This window comes from Rhinopithecus roxellana, chromosome 15 (assembly GCF_007565055.1).
Source record: "Rhinopithecus roxellana isolate Shanxi Qingling chromosome 15, ASM756505v1, whole genome shotgun sequence".
Lineage (NCBI taxonomy): Eukaryota > Metazoa > Chordata > Mammalia > Primates > Cercopithecidae > Rhinopithecus > Rhinopithecus roxellana.
The window spans coordinates 78,680,752-78,698,460 of record NC_044563.1 but is presented as its reverse complement, the minus strand read 5'-3'; the positions used below and the strand labels follow the sequence as shown (position 1 = coordinate 78,698,460).

The 17,709-nt window shown below is 43.8% G+C and overlaps 1 protein-coding gene across 1 annotated transcript in view; it reads right to left on the bottom strand.

Moving 5' to 3' along the window:
* The window catches only part of KMT2A (lysine methyltransferase 2A), a 95,395-nt gene extending 79,082 nt beyond the window's left edge, over positions 1-16,313 (bottom strand). Inside the window, 1 exon segment of the mRNA XM_030918671.1 lies at positions 15,839-16,313. Within this exon segment, the coding sequence (XP_030774531.1) occupies positions 15,839-16,270 (432 nt within the window). The 5' untranslated portion in view covers positions 16,271-16,313.
* Positions 16,314-17,709: the final 1,396 nt, after the last annotated feature.

Below are 17,709 nucleotides of genomic sequence, written 5' to 3'. Positions count from 1 at the left end.
CCACCACGACTGGCTGAAAAAGCTATTACATACTTTGAGAACATTTAAAATCTCCTGATTTAGAGCCAGACATAGTTGTGTGCACCTGTAGTCTCAGCTACTTGGGAGGCTGAAGAAGTAAGAATCTCTTAAGCCCAGGAGTTCAAGGCTTTAATACATGATGATTATGCCTGTGAACAGCCACTGCCCTCCAGCGCAGGTAACATAGTGAGACTTCATCTCTTAAAAAAACAAAAAGCAAACAAACAAAAAAAAAACCCTCCTGATTCACATATTACATTCTTGGTATAGGACAACTGACTCAAGAACCACTAAATCCGTAAATGAAGAATAGCTGAATTGCTTCCAATGACAATTCTGTTAACATTAGTTCTGAGAGCTTCAACCTTCATATTATCAATTTCCAAAGTATCTTGCAAAGTATTAAAATAAAAATGTGAATACTTATATTCCTGCTATATTTTAAGGTGAGCTCATTAAAAGAATGAGAGGCTAGGCATGGTAATAATAATCCCAGCACTTTGAGAGGTCAAGGCAGGATGACTACTTGAGCCTGGGAGTTTGAGACCAGCTACACAAGATGGTGAGACCCCCATTTCTACAAAAAAAAAAAATCACTTTGGGAGGCCAAGGTGGGTGGATCACCTGAGGTCAGGAGTTTGAGAACAAGCCTGGCTAACGTGGTGAAACCCTGTCTCTACTAAAAACACAAAAAATTAGCCAGGTGCGGTGGCACACGTCTGTAGTCCTGGCTACTCAGGAGGCTTAGGCAAGAGAATCACTTGAGCCCAGGAGGTGGAGGTTGCAGTGAGCTGAACTTGCGCCACTGCACTCCAGCCTGGGTGACAGGGCAAGACTTTGTCTCAAAAAAGAAAAGAAAAGAAAAGAAAATTAAAAATGAGTCAGGCATGGTGTTGTGAGCCTATGATCCTAGCTACTCAGGAGGCTGAGGAAGGAGGATCCCTTGAGCCCAGGAGTTTGAGGCTGCAGTGAGCTGTGTTTGTGCCACTGCATTCCAGCCTGAGTGAAAGAGCAAAAACCTGTCTCTTAAAAAAAAAAAAAAAAAAGGCCGGGCGCGGTGGCTCAAGCCTGTAATCCCAGCACTTTGGGAGGCCGAGATGGGCGGATCACGAGGTCAGGAGATCGAGACCATCCTGGCTAACACGGTGAAACCTCGTCTCTACTAAAAATACAAAAACCTAGCTGGGCGAGGTGGCGGGCGCCTGTAGTCCCAGCTACTCCGGAGGCTGAGGCAGGAGAATGGCGTGAACCCGGGAGGCGGAGCTTGCAGTGAGCTGAGATCCGGCCACTGCACTCCAGCCCGGGCGACAGAGCAAGACTCCGTCTCAAAAAAAAAAAAAAAAAAAAAAAACGAATTAGATAGCAAGTGCCATGAGGGAAGGGACATCTCCAGTAGTAGAGCCCCAATAGCTGGCCATCCGCCTAGAATACAAAAGATGTTCTTTGAAAGATGAATTAGATTTTTCAATTTTTATTTCTTACTTTGTAATGCAATATTTATGATGGCCATTTTTAGGAAGATGTGCCTCTTTGCAGGTACTTTTTCATTATTTGCAGTAGAAAACAAATGCAGTGATACTTGTAAATAATTTCCAAAAGCAGAATATAAAAATAATGCTGCTCAATCAGTAAGAAAAGTATAATATACCCAAGCATAGTCAAATACGCAGACACCAAGGGGCAAACTTCTTAAGCCAAAATGGTTAATGAAATTCCACCAGTCAAGAAATGTATGCTGTTAATGAACTGACATCATATTCTCTTATGAACAGATTGTCAGGGGTAGGAACAAGGGCAGATTCTCTCTGGTTATTGGTGCATCAAGAGAACAATGATTATTTGAATGCATAACAGATAGGAAGAGATTTAAACTGTTTAAATATGATCTCTGCCTGCTATTGAGAAATGTTAACACAAAAAGGTCACTTAGGATTAAAGAGCGCCAAGACAATGATTCTCTGTTCTTCAATAACAACAGAAGGTAAAAATTTCACCCACACAAGAATGAAGTCCAGTTTTCAAATATTTAATTCAATTCTACCTAGCAACTGTCACCTAAGAAACACAAATGCTACTCACTTTGTAACTAGAGAAATAGGTACTACCCATCATCCCCACTCCATGTCAACAAGAACAAGCAGCAAAGATGCTGAAAACAGCAAAGCAAATGAAACAGGTGAACTCCACCCATCCTGCTTCAGAAGAAGAGGTAGTCATAAAGTAGCTTATTTGTCTTAAAAAAAAAAAAAAAAAAAAAAAAACAGCAAAATGAATGCACTACTTCAGATAGTAAACTATTCTGATTCCTGGCAATGCCCCAAATTATTCTGCAGAATCTTTATTAAAAAAAACTCAAAAAAGGTGTATTCCCAGACTCCTCAGGTTCCAAGTCTGAACTGATGTATATACTTGCTAAAGCAGAAAAAATAAGCCCACTTAACTGATTCACTGTAGAAAATTAAGTTAAGCATCACAATCACAGGGTTTATTTTTCTCTAATAGGAAAGTACCATAAATGACCAGATTGATTTGAATAGGCTAGAAAAATTAAACAAACACCAACTTTATTTTCAGATATGGTTCTTTTTATTATAAGAAATTTTGGTCCCCCATATGACAAGTTTAAGTGGTTAACTTCATTTTGAGCTACATTCTCATTCAACTACAAACTTCTACTATAAAACTCAGTTTTTTTCTTCCGTTTGTTGTTCTTATCCTGGTGCAAAAGTCATGTTACATCTTTCCTTCTGGGAAGATGGGCTGTTGAATGACCAACAGTAACGAGAGTAACACTGAGGAATCCACAACTTACTTCCTTCTAAAGGTAAACAGGGTTATCTCTCCATAAAGTCAGTTTGCTGAAGGAGCAGTGTAAAATTAGATGACAAAAATGAACATTCTTCTTGGCAAAATAACACCGAAGCCTCCAAGTCGGCCAATACAATTTTTTTCTTGTTTTTTTTTTTTTTTTGAGACGGAGTCTCACTCTATTGCCCAGGCTGGAGTGCAGTGTCATGATCATGGCTCACTGCAGCCTCAACCCGTTGGGCTCAAGCAATCCTCCCATCATAGCTTCCCGAGTAGCTGGGACTATAAGGCGCAGGCCACCATGCGTGGCTGTTTTTGTTTTTTTTTTAATTTTTTAAATTTTAAATTTTTATTTTGTAGAGATCAGGTCTCATCAAGTTGCCCAGGCTAGTCTTGAACTCTTGGCCTTAAGCAATCCTCCCACCTCAGCCTCCCACAGTGCTGGTATTACATTTGTGAGCCACTGTGCCCAGCCCACCAACACAATTTTGACTTATTATTTTTTAGGAATATTCAAATATATGAGTTGGGAAATTTTGTGTTCTTAATATTTTGTAAAACCAGTTGGTCTCTTCTGGCTACCACATCATATTTGGAAGTTTGCCATCACATTCTGAGAAGCCCACATTAGGTGGCATTAACCTACTAAAAAAAAGAAAGTCCCTGGTATTTTTTATTACTCCAACACTTGAATCTCTCAAGTAGAACAAAGAATCATAAGAGAAATCGTCTTTGCTTTTATAATCCCATTTTCTGAATTTATACAAGCAGTTTTTTGAATTTTATATCTCTTGTTTACTGAATGTATGACAAGCAATTAAAAGTTATAGGGAAAGTATGAATTTGTTCTACTTCCAATTCCCAGAGTTTCTCAAATGACATCCAACTTTATAATTAAGGAGTCAAACTGCCCTTCACTTTGCCAACAATTGCAGAATTCCTGCAACAATCCAGCTTCACCTATGAACTACAGGCATTTTATGAGACTGGTTAAAAGTAGAGACCATTTATTATATGCAACTTAAAAAATACTTAAGATATACAACTAATCTTAAATCTAGTATCAGTTCACTTGAAAGAAGGAATTCATACACAATTCCAGTAGGAAATTCAAAAGTCCTAAAGCTTCAATAACCCAATGAAGGTTTTGGAGTTAAGAGTTAGTAGGAAAACTGGCTGGTGGTAATATCAGCTCTGCCTAGACTTTTGGTAATCTACATGAATAATCCCAATTCAAGTTTTCATTCTGACTGTACAGGAAATGCTTTCTGCAACCCAACATATCTAAAAAGGTTTCATTCTGAGTGATGCAAGCCCTCTACATAGCCTCAAAAGCCAAGGGTCAGAGGCTTTTATAATACTAACATGAAGCAAACTTATATTAGTTTGGAAATGATTTATAAGCATTTGTTATAATGTATCCACAAGTAGTGACAGCCTTAACAAGAGCTATTCTGAACCATACCTCTTTAAATGACAACTGAAAATGAACATAAAAGCTACAAATACTTATTTGCTTCCTATACTGATACCACACCTACTATTTTCCTTGGTTTCTCTTGATGTTTAAGATTTCTCTCTTAGCTCCACTTACAAAATTTTTATTCTCCTATAAAGCCACTACAAAAACCATTACTTCATAAAGAAATTTCTCTGGAAGCTTCCTACTGAAAAGTAATTATTGCTTCGAGGAGCTGAATAAGAATTTATTTACTGATTCACAGAAGGAAAAGGTAGCTTGAGAGGTCATTTTATACATATATGGGCAGGACTGTACTTTTAAAATATACTTCCAGAGAAGATAATAAAATTATTTTGGCAACCTTTTTATCATGACTATAATGACAACCATCATTACCAACAAGTTCTTTACACAACTACCCCTTATTTCAGTTTAAACCTATTTTCTCTTATTCTGCTGTCAGTGGAGCTGGGAAACCGCTGGTTACCATTCCTAATAATGGATCCATTCATGTTTTTTGAAGAGTTATTAAGTTGCCTCTTAACCTTTCATTCTCTCAACCTTTCCTCATAGGACTGACTTCCAATCATATAATCATCTTTTGAGTCTCCTCAGAACCGTCTCCAAGGTCTCCTCATCCCTTTTAAGTTGAGGAACCTAGAAATGGAAACAACACTCAAGTAAGGGGATGATCAGTGCTAAGTATTATCTACATAAAAGATAACGCCCTTCCATCAGGATACCTTAACATCGCTTTCAAAACCCAATCAGTACCTTTACAAAAATGTCCCATCATGGCTACTATGGTTTCCTTTGCCATACTTAAATTAGTATTTCTTAATGATTAGTCCAAATATTCTGTTCGTAGTCTTAAGTTCTCCTAGTTTATGTAATGTGTCCTAGCAAAGTATTCCTAAAAGTTATATGTAGATCAGATTTTCAATTCAACAAATACTATATAAAAAGTCACCATTATAAAAAACATAAAACATAAATGATGACTTAAAAATGGCCCATGTCTTAAGGGAGTCACTATCTAATGGGACAAAGACACATTTCAAAAGTATCACAACATAAGGTATACTGGGTTAAATTCTTTAAGGGTAATGTACAAAACACAAAAAGAAAACAAGAAAGAAGTTGAGTTTCAAATAGCAGTACAGTCTGTGAAAACGCCCAAGACAGGTCAAAATGGGAAAGACTTTAAGGCAAAGGAGAGGCTTTAGCAAAGGTACAAAGGCAGATAAACAAAGACTGTGGAGAATACCTAATAGTTCAGTAGTCCAATGTGGTTGAAGCAGTAACAATGTACATTCAGGAGACACGGTTCAAAATTTAGAAATACAGGCTAGCAAGATCATACAGGGCTGAGAATCTTAAATTTTATATTCAGTGAGAAGCCAAAGGATTTTAGGAATAAAGTGACATAATCAGATCTGTATTTAAGAAAACCATTATATTGTGTAGCACTGTGCGGGGTGAAAAGATAGGTGGGAAGACCAATGAGAAGATTACCACAATAAACTATCCAAAAGTAATGGAAATTTAAACTAGAACAGCAGGAACAGAACAGCAAGGACAGAGGAAAGAAACACTACAGTAATATAATGGACAAGACTCAGAAATTGATTGGATGGGAGTGGGAAGAGAAAGGACTTAAAGATAACACAGTGTAGAGAGCAAGAATCAACTTTCAAGCAGATGTAGGTTCAGATTTAAATTCTAGTTCTGCCACTTACTAGCCATATAACTTAAAGAAAATTACTTAACTTGTCTGTGCCTCAGTTTCTGAGGTGTATTGATGGTTTCTGATGGTGTATTGAGTACATTAGCAAATCTTTTCTTTTCTTTCTTTTGAGACAGAGTCTCACTCTGTCCTCCAGGCTGGAATGCAGTGGTGTGATCTTGGCTCACTGCAACCTCTGCCTCCTGGGTTAAAGTGATTCTCGTGCCTCAGCCTCCCAAGTAGCTGGGATTGCAGGTGCGCACACCACCACACCTAGCTAATTTTTGTATTTTAAGTAGAGACAGGGTTTCACCATGTTGGCCAGGCTGGTCTCAAACTCCTGACCTCAAGTGATCTGCCTGCCTCGGCCTTCCAAAGTGTTGGGATTACAGGACTGAGCCACCCCACCCGGCCTGCAATCTTTTTTTAAAGTGAGTATGGCAAAACTGTACTTTTCTTCTTTTTTTTTTTGGGAGACGGAATCTTGCTCTGTTGCCCAGGCTGGAGTGCAGTGGCACAGTCTTGGCTTACTGCAACCTCCACCTCCCAGGTTCAAGCGATTCTCCTGCCTCAGCCTCCCGAGTAGCTGGGAGTACAGGTGCTGGCCATAACGCCCAGCTAAATTTTGTATTTTTAGTAGAGACAGGGTTTCACCATGTTAGCCAGGCTGGTCTCAAACTCCTGACCTCAGGCAATCTTTCCGCCTTGGCCTCCCAAAGTGCTGGGATTACAGGCGTGAGCCACTGCGCCTGGCCCAAAACTGTACTTTTCCTCCTTAAACACACTACTCTTAACTAGTTACCCTTAAACTCTAATCTGCTTTTGACCATTCTGCTCAAGTTCCAACCCTCAGAAATTGCAACCTACAATTCAGCATTTCTTCTATAATTAAACGGTTACTTGCATTGATCTCTGTAGAGCAGCACTCATTCTCCTCAAGTTGACACTTAAGAACAAATGTCACCAAGTATAGACTAATGGATCTGAACCTGGAGCCTAAGTACCCTGAAGAGCCTCAGAGCTGTTGTAAGGAACCACCAAGTGCTCTCCTCATAAAAAGATCAGGAACACTAGTTATAGAGACAACAGGTAGCAATCCCATTATAGCTGCCTTGGCCTGATAATGAGCAACTCATGGAGGCACTGTGTTCCTTGGTATCTTACCTGCCTATTTACCATCTTGTTCTCTTTCTTCTTTTTTGCCGTATCTCTAATATGTTTTAGTTGGACACTAATGTTGTTACCAAGATAGGTGGCTGGCCTTCAGTTTGGTTCTACCTAGCTTATAGAAGAACTTGACACTCAAACTAATATCAAGAACATTCTAAGATTATAGCCCTCAAACAGGTGTACGTATGCATACATATACAGGTATAACTCAATGTAATAAAAACCAGTTATTTTGATGAAAAAAAAAGATTATAACCCTGCTTTCCTTTCAATCTCTTGGTTCTAATAATTAGGGCTTCCTATGTGCCAGGCAAAGTGCTAAGTGCTTACATTACATGCATGATCGCGCTTAAGCCTCATAATAAGGCTATGAAGCATGAGTACCCCTGACTTACAAATGAAGAAACGGAGGCATGGAGAGGTCCAAAAACTTTTCTGGTTGGGTGCAGTGCTTCACATTTGTAATCCCAACACTTTGGGAGGCTGAGGTGGGGGGACCACTTGAGGCCAGGAGTTCAAGACCAACCCGGGCAACATGGTGAGACCCCCATCTCTACAACAAAGAAAACAATTAGCTGAGTGTGGTGGTGCATGCCTGTAGTCCCAGCTACTTAGGAGGCTGAGACAAGAGGATTGCTTGAGCCCTGGAGGTTGAGGCTGAAATGAAATGTCTGTGCCATTACACTATAACCTAGGCAACAGAGCAATACCCTGTCGCAAACAAACTGAACAAAACACAAAAAAAAACTTTTTCAAGATGGCTGAGCTTAGATTTGAACTCAGGCAGTTTAAATCCAGAGCCCATGGTCTTAACGACTCTTAATTACTGTGCTATACTATCTCACACCAGTACAGATTAGATTATGAGATTCTCCCTTTCTTCGGTAAAGGCATTTAAATATGCACAAATAAAAAATCCTAGCCAAAGAGATTACAAAAGGATTTCCTCATTAGCTAAGCTTAAAGAGATGTTATCCACAAGGTTTTACTGCTTATAATTCAAGGCAATAATCTAGGGACAATGCTTGTGTTTGATCTAAAAAGTGGTCAATCCTCATGGATGGGCAGAGGTTGAATATGGGCAGGTGTAAATATTTCTCTAGGTGTAGGATATTTATTAGAGATAACAATTAACTTCTCCCTAGTTTTTAGAACTGAGATAGTATAAAGGAGAGCCTAAAGAAAAAACTTTTCTCTAAAAACACTTCTCACAAGTAATATCACTCTCCTAATTCAAGACAGAAAGCTACCATTACATTGATGCTGTAAAATGAGAATGAAACAATGATGCTTCAGCAAAGCATAGATAATACAAGTGGATCTCTCTAAAACAGTATGTTAGAAAGATTCATAGCTTTTGTTGCTGAAAGACATCAAAACATCTACACCCAAACATTCCAACAAAACACAAAACCAGAAATGCAAGAAAATGGACAAAATACTATATATGGAAAAACTCCATCTCCTGAAATAGATGCCACTGGACAGATGCTACCCAATGGTACCTCACAGGGTACTGCTGTAGCAATAATTAAAGGTAAGATATCTGGGGAAATCCCTTCAGTCTATTTGTCAAATAGAAAAACAACTACTCATTTCAAGGGAAGGGGAATTTTCATACACTGCACAGAAAACTGCCAACTAACTCATATCTTTGTTGTTTCCTTAAAACTAAAACTCATTAGGGCAATACGTTCAATTCAACATCTGAAAGTTAAACCAAGCTTGGCCTCTTAGAAGTTTTAGACTAATCCTTCAAGAGGATTTATATCATCCACAACAATTACAAATCACATAACAAAATTCTTCTTTCAAATGTCTTAAGTCTTCAGAAGCAAATGTCTGGCAGCAGCTACAGTCTCATGGTTGGCTTCCCCTGGTGTGTAACCTGACAAGGTAAAAAACTCATTGAAATATTTAACAGTGGTGGTATGGATTTCTTTGGATAGGTCAAGAAAAGCAGCTCATCATTTTAAAAACATAAAGAACCATTTTATGGGAAATCATTCCCTCAGTCCAAGTGTCTCTGTATTTCCTTGGGGCTTTCTCAGAGACTTTATTGAGGGGGAAAATGAAAAGGCTAACAAAAGGACCCCTTTTTTCTCCCTATTCCCAGCATAATCTACCTCAGCCACAGGGCCAGTAGCATCCACACTGTCATAAATGCCAGCAGAGAATTAGGCCATAAAACCACCCACTCAGGTATAAGAGTGCAGGCCTCCAGCTTTATTTAATGCATGCCATAAAAGATCCTGTACTTCCTTCTTCCAGGCCTTCTTCAACAACCAATGAAATAACAACAACAACAAAAATAGCCCTTTGTCTGCGTAACCTCATACTGATGTGATCAATGAAGCCATCCGGGTCCAGGTAAAGGATTTAAGATTCCTTTTTCTTAATAAAAGGTAGCATTTTCTCTAGCATGCCACATGTAGATCTAGTAAAGAACATACTGTATTTTGAATACGAAGGTCCTGGAAACTAAAGTCAAACTACTTTTTCCAGAAAAGCTATTTTATCTTATTCTGAAAATACTCTAGAAGCCTAGACAATTCTTGAACTTCTCAGGAAATACTGGAGCCTACAAGGGTATCCTTAATTAACTCAACAATTTCCAGAACCTCCTAAAGTCTTTCTAATCAAAAGTTAATTCAGATCTCAAAGCTAACTTTAATTCAGTCTGTGTCTCAAAGCTGATACAATCTAGAAGCAATCAATAATTTCATCTGATTGTCTTGTCTTCAACAACCTCGGAGTCCACAAAAATCACAAGTCTGAGATTTACTCCATGACAATATTTTAGTCATCAAGCTTCATAAACCAGTCTAGATAAGATCCAAGGAAATACTTTGTAACAGTGAACTCTGTGGCATCCTCTTTCCTACTAGTGCCTACAGGGTTAAGAATCTGATTAAAATGTAGGTATGTCATGCCAGACTCATTAGTAATTTAACCTTTCTTAATCCCTGAAAATAACATATGCAAACAAAGGAAGGTCCCATCCCAGCAATCCTTGAGTAAATTCCTCCCAAAGTAGTGATAGTCACAAAGCTTCCCCCTTCTCAAAGGTCTATGCCATTGGGCCCTCCACCTTGGCAGAGGAAGAATGGAAAGAGACAAGATATTCACAAAAGGCCCGATTGAAGGCCTTCAGTTAAGTGCTAGAAGGAAGCTGAAGTTCTGTGCCAACGCTAGTGGAATGTGGGCAGGCACAAAGAGATCTTAATTAGGAGACCTACAATTAAAACACAGCGAGTTTCCAAAAGAGAGAGGCACTGCAGTCTGTTATGCCTCTGAGCTAGCAAAGCACTGTTGCCACCCCCTCTAGCCACAGGGTAAGGGAGGCAATTGGTATAGAGTCTGCACAGCTGCCCTCCGGAAGGATAGCTCCAAGGTGAACAAAGAAATGAGAATTAAGTCAAGATGGGAATAGTTTCTCTCAACTTCCAATAAGACGATAGATCACTGTTGTGTGAATGATGATTTCCTCCAGGAGTATGTGCCTTAAGATAATTAAATGGAAGTAAAAGATGGGGACATGTCATCTGGTTTTCAGTCACAGAGAAAGAAAAGTTCTAAAGACTGAATTTCTAATGCTCAGTATAAACCATTTCAGAATATATTAATAACTACTTCCTATGAAGTAGGTACTATCACTTCAGTTTATAAATACATTGATGTATTGAATTTTTCTTTTCATTCAAAATTCACACACCTAAAGGAATACACCACCTAGACTGAAAATAACTTCTCTTTTGGATAGTCTGGCATTCACAACAATGAAAACACATTTAGCCAAACAAAAGGGCCTCTAAACACCAGATAATGCCTGGGATTCTGTAGGTTCTCAGAACTATGTGTAAAAACTTTATCCTCATTTTTCTTATAAATGAAACTGGTCAACTTCACCAAAGTCCTTATGTTTTTTCCACACAATGAAAAATTTCCAACTTGAAATTTCTCCTCCTAATAATAATGCCAGTTATACGGGCAAAGGTATGATCTGATACTAAAAATTACCAGCCGGGCGCGGTGGCTCACGCCTGTAATCCCAGCACTTTGGGAGGCCGAGGCGGGCGGATCACAAGGTCAGGAGATCGAGACCATCCTGGTTAACACAGTGAAACCCCGTCTCTACTAAAAATACAAAAAATTAGCCGGGCGCGGTGGTGGGCGCCTGTAGTCCTAGCTACTCCGGAGGCTGAGGCAGGAGAATGGCGTGAACCCATGGGGCGGAGCTTGCAGTGAGCCGAGATCGCGCCACTGCACTCCAGCCTGGGCGACAGAGTGAGACTCCGTCTCAAAAAAAAAAAAAAAAAAATTACCAAACAGAATCCCAGCTACTCAGGAGGCTGAGGCAGGAGGATCAGGAGTTCAGGACGCACCTGGGCAACACAGTGAGACCCTGACTCAAAAAAAAAACAAAAATTACCAAATTGTCTCACTTGACTCTGACTCTTGAAATGAACTCAGAATAAGAAATTCTGATCTGACCCAAAATTTAATACAATAGAAAGGAATCATAATACTGACACAGAACAGATTCATGAGCTATTTAGTCCAAACTTTTCATTTTACAGATCAGAAATTTAAGGTTAAAAGTGAATTTGCCCAGGGTCTCGTAACTGTTCAGTAACGGAGATGAGAGCCCACATCCACTGACTTCTACTCAGAGGCTTAGTGCACTCCACTGTACTTGTGTTCCCTCCTTCATTTACCTTCTGCCAATCTTAGGATTAGCTGTGAAGGCAATGAAGGAGCAGCTCCCACTCTTGGTACATATGTGATCAGTAAACATCAAAAAAAAAAAAAAATCACAAACACTCTCCTACTACCTTTCAGTTGCAGGAGTACTATCTTTTCAGGTCCAATCCAAAAGCCTGTCTCAGTCCACAGGAACTAAACTGCAATTTCAAGTGAAAACAAATACACACCAATGCTGTAACTCAGTTTCAATTTGTATCTAATTAAAGTTTGTTATGTTATGATCAAGATGGAAATTTTGCTTTTAATATTTTGTGAAGTAGTAGGGAAGGTAACCGGATTATGACATTAATAAACAAAGACTAGTTACTGATAAATATACTGTTTCAGGGGTTTATGATTACAACAGCCTAACTTCTAGTCAACAGAAAGGGTGCTGCTGTACTATGTTTATTTAGATGGCAAAGTACAGTAACATGAACATTACCTGAGACAATCCTTAGAAAAATGGGATACTGACACTACAGAGGGAAGGGGAAAGAAAAAAAATGGACCTCTGATTTCTTACAGTGCTCAATAAAACAGAACCTCAATTCTACTTCCTAATTGTCATACAAAGGAAGTCAGGAACCAGCAGCAGTGAAGGACAAGTCTCCTATGGCTAAGGGAGTTCAAACAACAAAGTCATCTGGAAGTTCTGTTACCTAGTTTTAGAAGTATTAACACAGGTGTTGTTAGAGGCAAGTTATAGTCATTATTCACTGAAGGCGAACCAGAGTTTAAAGAGGTTAGAATCATTTTGGATCATATAACCATTTCTTCATGAATCCAGATAAGACTTGATATAGAGCCATGAGTGAGTTCTGAGAAGCAATCTTTAGAATTCTATGTCAGCCCAGGGTGAACCTAAACTTCCCTTTTGGAACTTTATCATTGATTAGTAAGGCTATGTTAAAAAAAATATATATATATATATGCTTGGCTTCTACAATGAAAACTACCAGGTCAGAGGTTTACTGCTACTCAATGCGTACCATCAACTCACACTGGATTGCCTCAAACACCACATAAAAAGCCTACCCATGGAACACAGCTCATTCAAGTCCAAGTCAGAAAAAATACTCAAGTTTAATGTAAGAAGTCAACTACTCTTCTCATAACGAAGCAGCAACTACTGTTCAGGAAAAAGTTTTAAAGACAAAAACCCCTTATAAATATGATCCAATTTGAAGTAACTGCAATTCCTTGACAGGCTTTACACTATATACTAGACACTATATACTAGTGTTAAGCAAAATAAAACACTAGTTTACAATTATCTCATAATGCCAGTAGGTAAGGAAACGTTTAGCCCCTGATTAAAACTTTAAAAGTGATTTGTCAAAGACCAACAGATAAAATATTCTGGTGCCCAGACATTAGGTCCCTGAATCCAGGTGGCTCTCTTTCTAACCAGTCTCTTGAAAAACTATGATTGGAAGCTGTCAGCATAAAACTTTGCTTTTGAATATGTGATAACATTTGGTCCTTCAGTACAAAATAAATAAGCATACTGAACAAGAAGAAATGCTTCTCAGGATCCCCTTAAAATGGACTAACTTCTCCTAACAGAGACTTTCTTATTAAACTCAAATATACACGGCGCTAAAATGCTACATATAACCAGGCAAGTCTCAATTTTGAAAATAAATGAAATGTCAGTTTTTTTTTTTTTTTTTTTTTTTTTTTTGCTGCTGTATCTTTTAAAAAAGCAAAATCAACTCACATTTAAGCACCAACTCCATGCAAGTAACCTGAACGGTTCAGTCTTTTTGTCAAGTATGTGGCCTTTGGTTCTCCAACTACATGGGATCTGTGTTGTTAGCTTAAAAAATACAGAATTGGCCTTTCAAAAAAAAATAATAATCTACAGCAACCAATAAATAGTCTCAAACAACCCTGCTGACTGCAGCTGCCTTCTGAAGGCTGGGAAAAGGAGGTGGAGATAGCGCAGAGAGAGGCAGGGAAAGGGGACGCTGCAGCTAGCTACATAGCAAGGAACACGCCCCCATCATGTCCTCCTTGCTCTGTCAGAAGGCGGGTTGTTGTCAGTCTCCTGATCAGGCTGCCTTAGAAACGATTAAAAAAAAGGAGGCAGGAAGACTAACAACCAAAAAATGCCAGCTCCTCGAAAGGAGGGGCCGGGGTCCTTGGGATCTCCTCCCTCCCCTTCTTCCCAGGATCTTTCTGTAAATCTAAAGGGGTGCGGGGCACAATAGGGGACAAGGGGTTTGCCCAGGATATTTTGTGTGCACCAACGGCAGAGCACGCAGGAAACGGCTGGTTGTTATCTTTCCCTTTCTGTTTCAATCAAGAGCACTCCAGAGCAGCAACCCCCTACCCCCCTTCGCTTCAGCCCCTAGCAGCTGCTCTTCCTCCTCCTAGCATCCCCCATGCCATTCTCCCCCCTCTACAATTCAAACTCCCCCCTCCTGCATCCAATGGAAAACAAATGCGCAACGCCACTGGCTGAACCTGAACTCAACTTCCCTTCCCTGGGCAACTTTCCTTTTTGCTAAAGGGGACTGAAAAATGTTTATAGAAGCAACTCCGTTATTGCCCCAGTACTAATGGGGAAGGGGCAACGCTCTGACCCTTCATCCACCTTGGGTCTCCTTATAAGAATCAGAGAGAACCCCAAGTCCTTTCTAAGGGATAACTTTGCTTCACAGTCCTCCTCTTTCTCCCATCCCAAAGCAACCACCGCCACCACACTAAAGTATAACTGTCCCTTATCTACTCTCCTCACCCCAACCTGGCTTCCCCCACCCCTTCCAAGCCCCAGGATTGGCCTAGGAAAAGGTGGATCAATAATGAAATGACGAGAAGGGCGGGAGGGAGCTCGGGTTGGAGACTGCGTGCTCTCAGGCACAGTGGGTGGGGTAGGAGAGCAGCTGCTTCCCCTGGGAGGATGCTGCCCCAGTCCCCCCACAAACACCTCCCCTCACAGGGGCCCCCTTCCCCAGAGCTGGAGGGAAAGCCTGCCTCGTCTCCAGGGGGAGTGGTGGAAAGCTGCTCTTCTCTAAGCCTAGGGGACAGTGGACTATTTTCCCCTCCAAGATGCCACTAATCCTTCATTCTAAAGGAGGGAAAGGGTGGAGTGAAGGTAGAGTAATTCCCGGCTACCAATAGGCTAGAAACTGTAGCCCTGTAAGACGAGGTGGGGGGGCGGGGGGAAGAGACTGCTGTATGAGGAATCACCGTTATCTTCAGAGGAAAAGGAGGTGAGACCAGGAAAGGTGCAGAGGAGAGATTTTCCCCGGTGGGGTAGGGAGGAATGGGGGAGGATCTGTCTGCTTGGGGTGGGGGTAGAGGATGGAGGTGAAGGAAGGGGGAGTGGCTGGCAGTAGAGGGACCGGGCCCGGGGATGGGGCGAGGGTTCATCGGGTTTTCGAAAGCAAGGTGCTGGAAGGGACATCGATCCCCAAGGGCTAGGAGAACGTGGCCCTGGATGAGGCCATCACCCGAGAGATGCCCGAGAGGAAAACTGCCCTAGGAGTAACACATCTGCCCAGAGAGGGAGGCGGGGATGTGGCGGGATCAGGTCTCTAGGAGGGAGGGAGGGAGGAATCTTGCTCGGATGAGGTAATCTGTGAAAGGGAGGAGGGGTTCAGTCCCGGGATGGGAAACCCCGGCGAGGGGGTCTGTGCCAAGGGATTTGGGGAAGGGTCAGGGGGAGGAGAGTGGGGGGCAAATGCCCTCAGCCAGATGGGCCCAAATCCCGGGGTGGGGGCGCCTGGGGGTCTGCAGCCCTGCATGGGGGTCCCAAGATGGGAGAGCCATTCGCCCCGGGTGAGGGACCCCGAGATGGTCCCAGAATTGGGATGCTCCTCAATCCCGGATGGGGGAGGGGAGGGGGCTCCGCAGAGGGTCGAGACCCCGGACCTGGGGGTTCCTCGCCCCCTTACCTCTCCGCTGCCGCCTCCCCCGCCGCTCTCCCCAAACACGGCCCGGAACCGGCGCAGGTTGGTGCCGATGGCGGCCGAGACCTGCAGCGCCGCGTCGAAGCCCGGGCCCACCCGGAGCAGGGCCGGCCCTGAAGAGGCTGAGGACGATGACGAAGACGAAGACGAGGCGGACGACGAGGAGGCTGCTGAGGCGGCGGCCGCTCCCCCTGGAACCCCAGCCCCGCTGCTTCCCGCCGCCGCCGCCGCGGCCGCCACAGCCGGGGGGGAGGGGGGCGCCCCGGGGCCGCCACCGCCGACCGGGGGCCCGGGGGGAAGCAGCAGGGCCGGGACGCGTTGCCGCGGGGCGCCCCCTAGGCCCCGGCGCCCCCCGCCGCCGCCGCCCCCGGTGGTCCCGGGTCGGGCGGGGAAGCGCCACCGACAGCTGTGCGCCATGTTCGCCCCGTGAAGTGAAGCAGCGAGAGGGAGAGGCGACAACACAGGGGGGCGGGGAGGTGGAGGGGGGGCACGGGGCCCCGGAACCTGCCTAACCCGCTCGGCGCCGCCTGGCCGCCTGCACTCTACAGGCCGCTATGCAGAGCGCCGGGCCGCGCCCGCCAGCCCCGCAATCTGTATAGCGGCCTCGGGCCTCTGCCTCTGACGCCTGGGAGCTGCAACTCCATCCCGAGGCCCGGGCCGCCCCCTCCTGCTCGCCCGCCCGCCCCGCAACCTGGATAACTGCATGCCCCGCCCTCCGGGAGAAGCATTGCTCGGGAAAAGGAGGGGGGAAGGAAGCCCGGGAGCCCGGAGCAGAGCGCGGGTTCCGGAGAGAGGGGGAGGGGGCGAGGGCTACGCGGAGATGGAGGCGGAGGGAGCCGGGCCGCCTGCAGCCTTGAGCGGTGAGAGGCCGATTACACACGTTCCCGGGACGCGCTGGGAATCGAACCGCCAGGGAGAGCAGCTTCCAGTATAACGCGGCGGCTGGGTCAGGGAGCAGTGAGCCTTCTCCTCCGCCCCAGGGCACGGATACAAGCTGGGTTAGCCCGAATTGAACGCTTCTAGAATAAAAGAGCCCTTATTGTACTACATGCAAAACAGAAGCACTGCCCAGTTTACTATATGCAAAACAGAAAGGCCCTCAATGAACGCACTTTAAAAAATAAAAAAGGAGCCCCTCCCATTTTCATGCTGGAGCTCTCTCCAAAATGCACACACGAGTGGCAGGTCTCCTGCCACCTCCTCGCTCTACTGTGCACTCGTCTGGCTTTTGTGCCCTTCTGCAGGGAGTTGGGTTGTGTTTCTCTAGCCCGGGCACTGAGGCCACGGCGTGCTCCGCTAACGACGCGGTGTTACAACGAAGCTGAAGCTGGGTGGCTAACGGGGCCTGGAGGGAAGAGGCGGGCAAAAGCGCCCCCGCCCCTTCTTCCTCCGGTCTCTGCCCGCCGCTGCATGCAAAGCAGACCCTAATGTATGCACGCAGAGGGAGGGGGGCTCGCGAGCACGTTTCTGATTAAGAGAGGGGGAGGAGGAGAGCGTTGGGCATTATGATACACTGGGTGGAAGGGGCCCGCCGGCGGCGAGCTCTGTGCGCGGGGTTAGTAAGCTGAGGGGGGGAGGGGGAAAGAAGGAGGCGAGTTAGGGAGGGGAATGAATATCCACTGGGTTTACTTTATTGCGGGAAAGAGGGGAGGGCGCCTCGAGCATAGCGTTAGAAGCCTGCAAGGCTGGGAAAGCCGAGAGGGAAGGGAGGGGTTTGTGTCGGGGGAACTTGCGTTGGTTGAAGCTGGGGGATCGATACACAGCCTGCAGGCCCCGGGGCAGCCTCCATCCCCCCAGCCGAGGTGGAGTTCGCTGGAAGGTCACGCAGCCTTCCTGGACTCCCGCACCGGTACAGC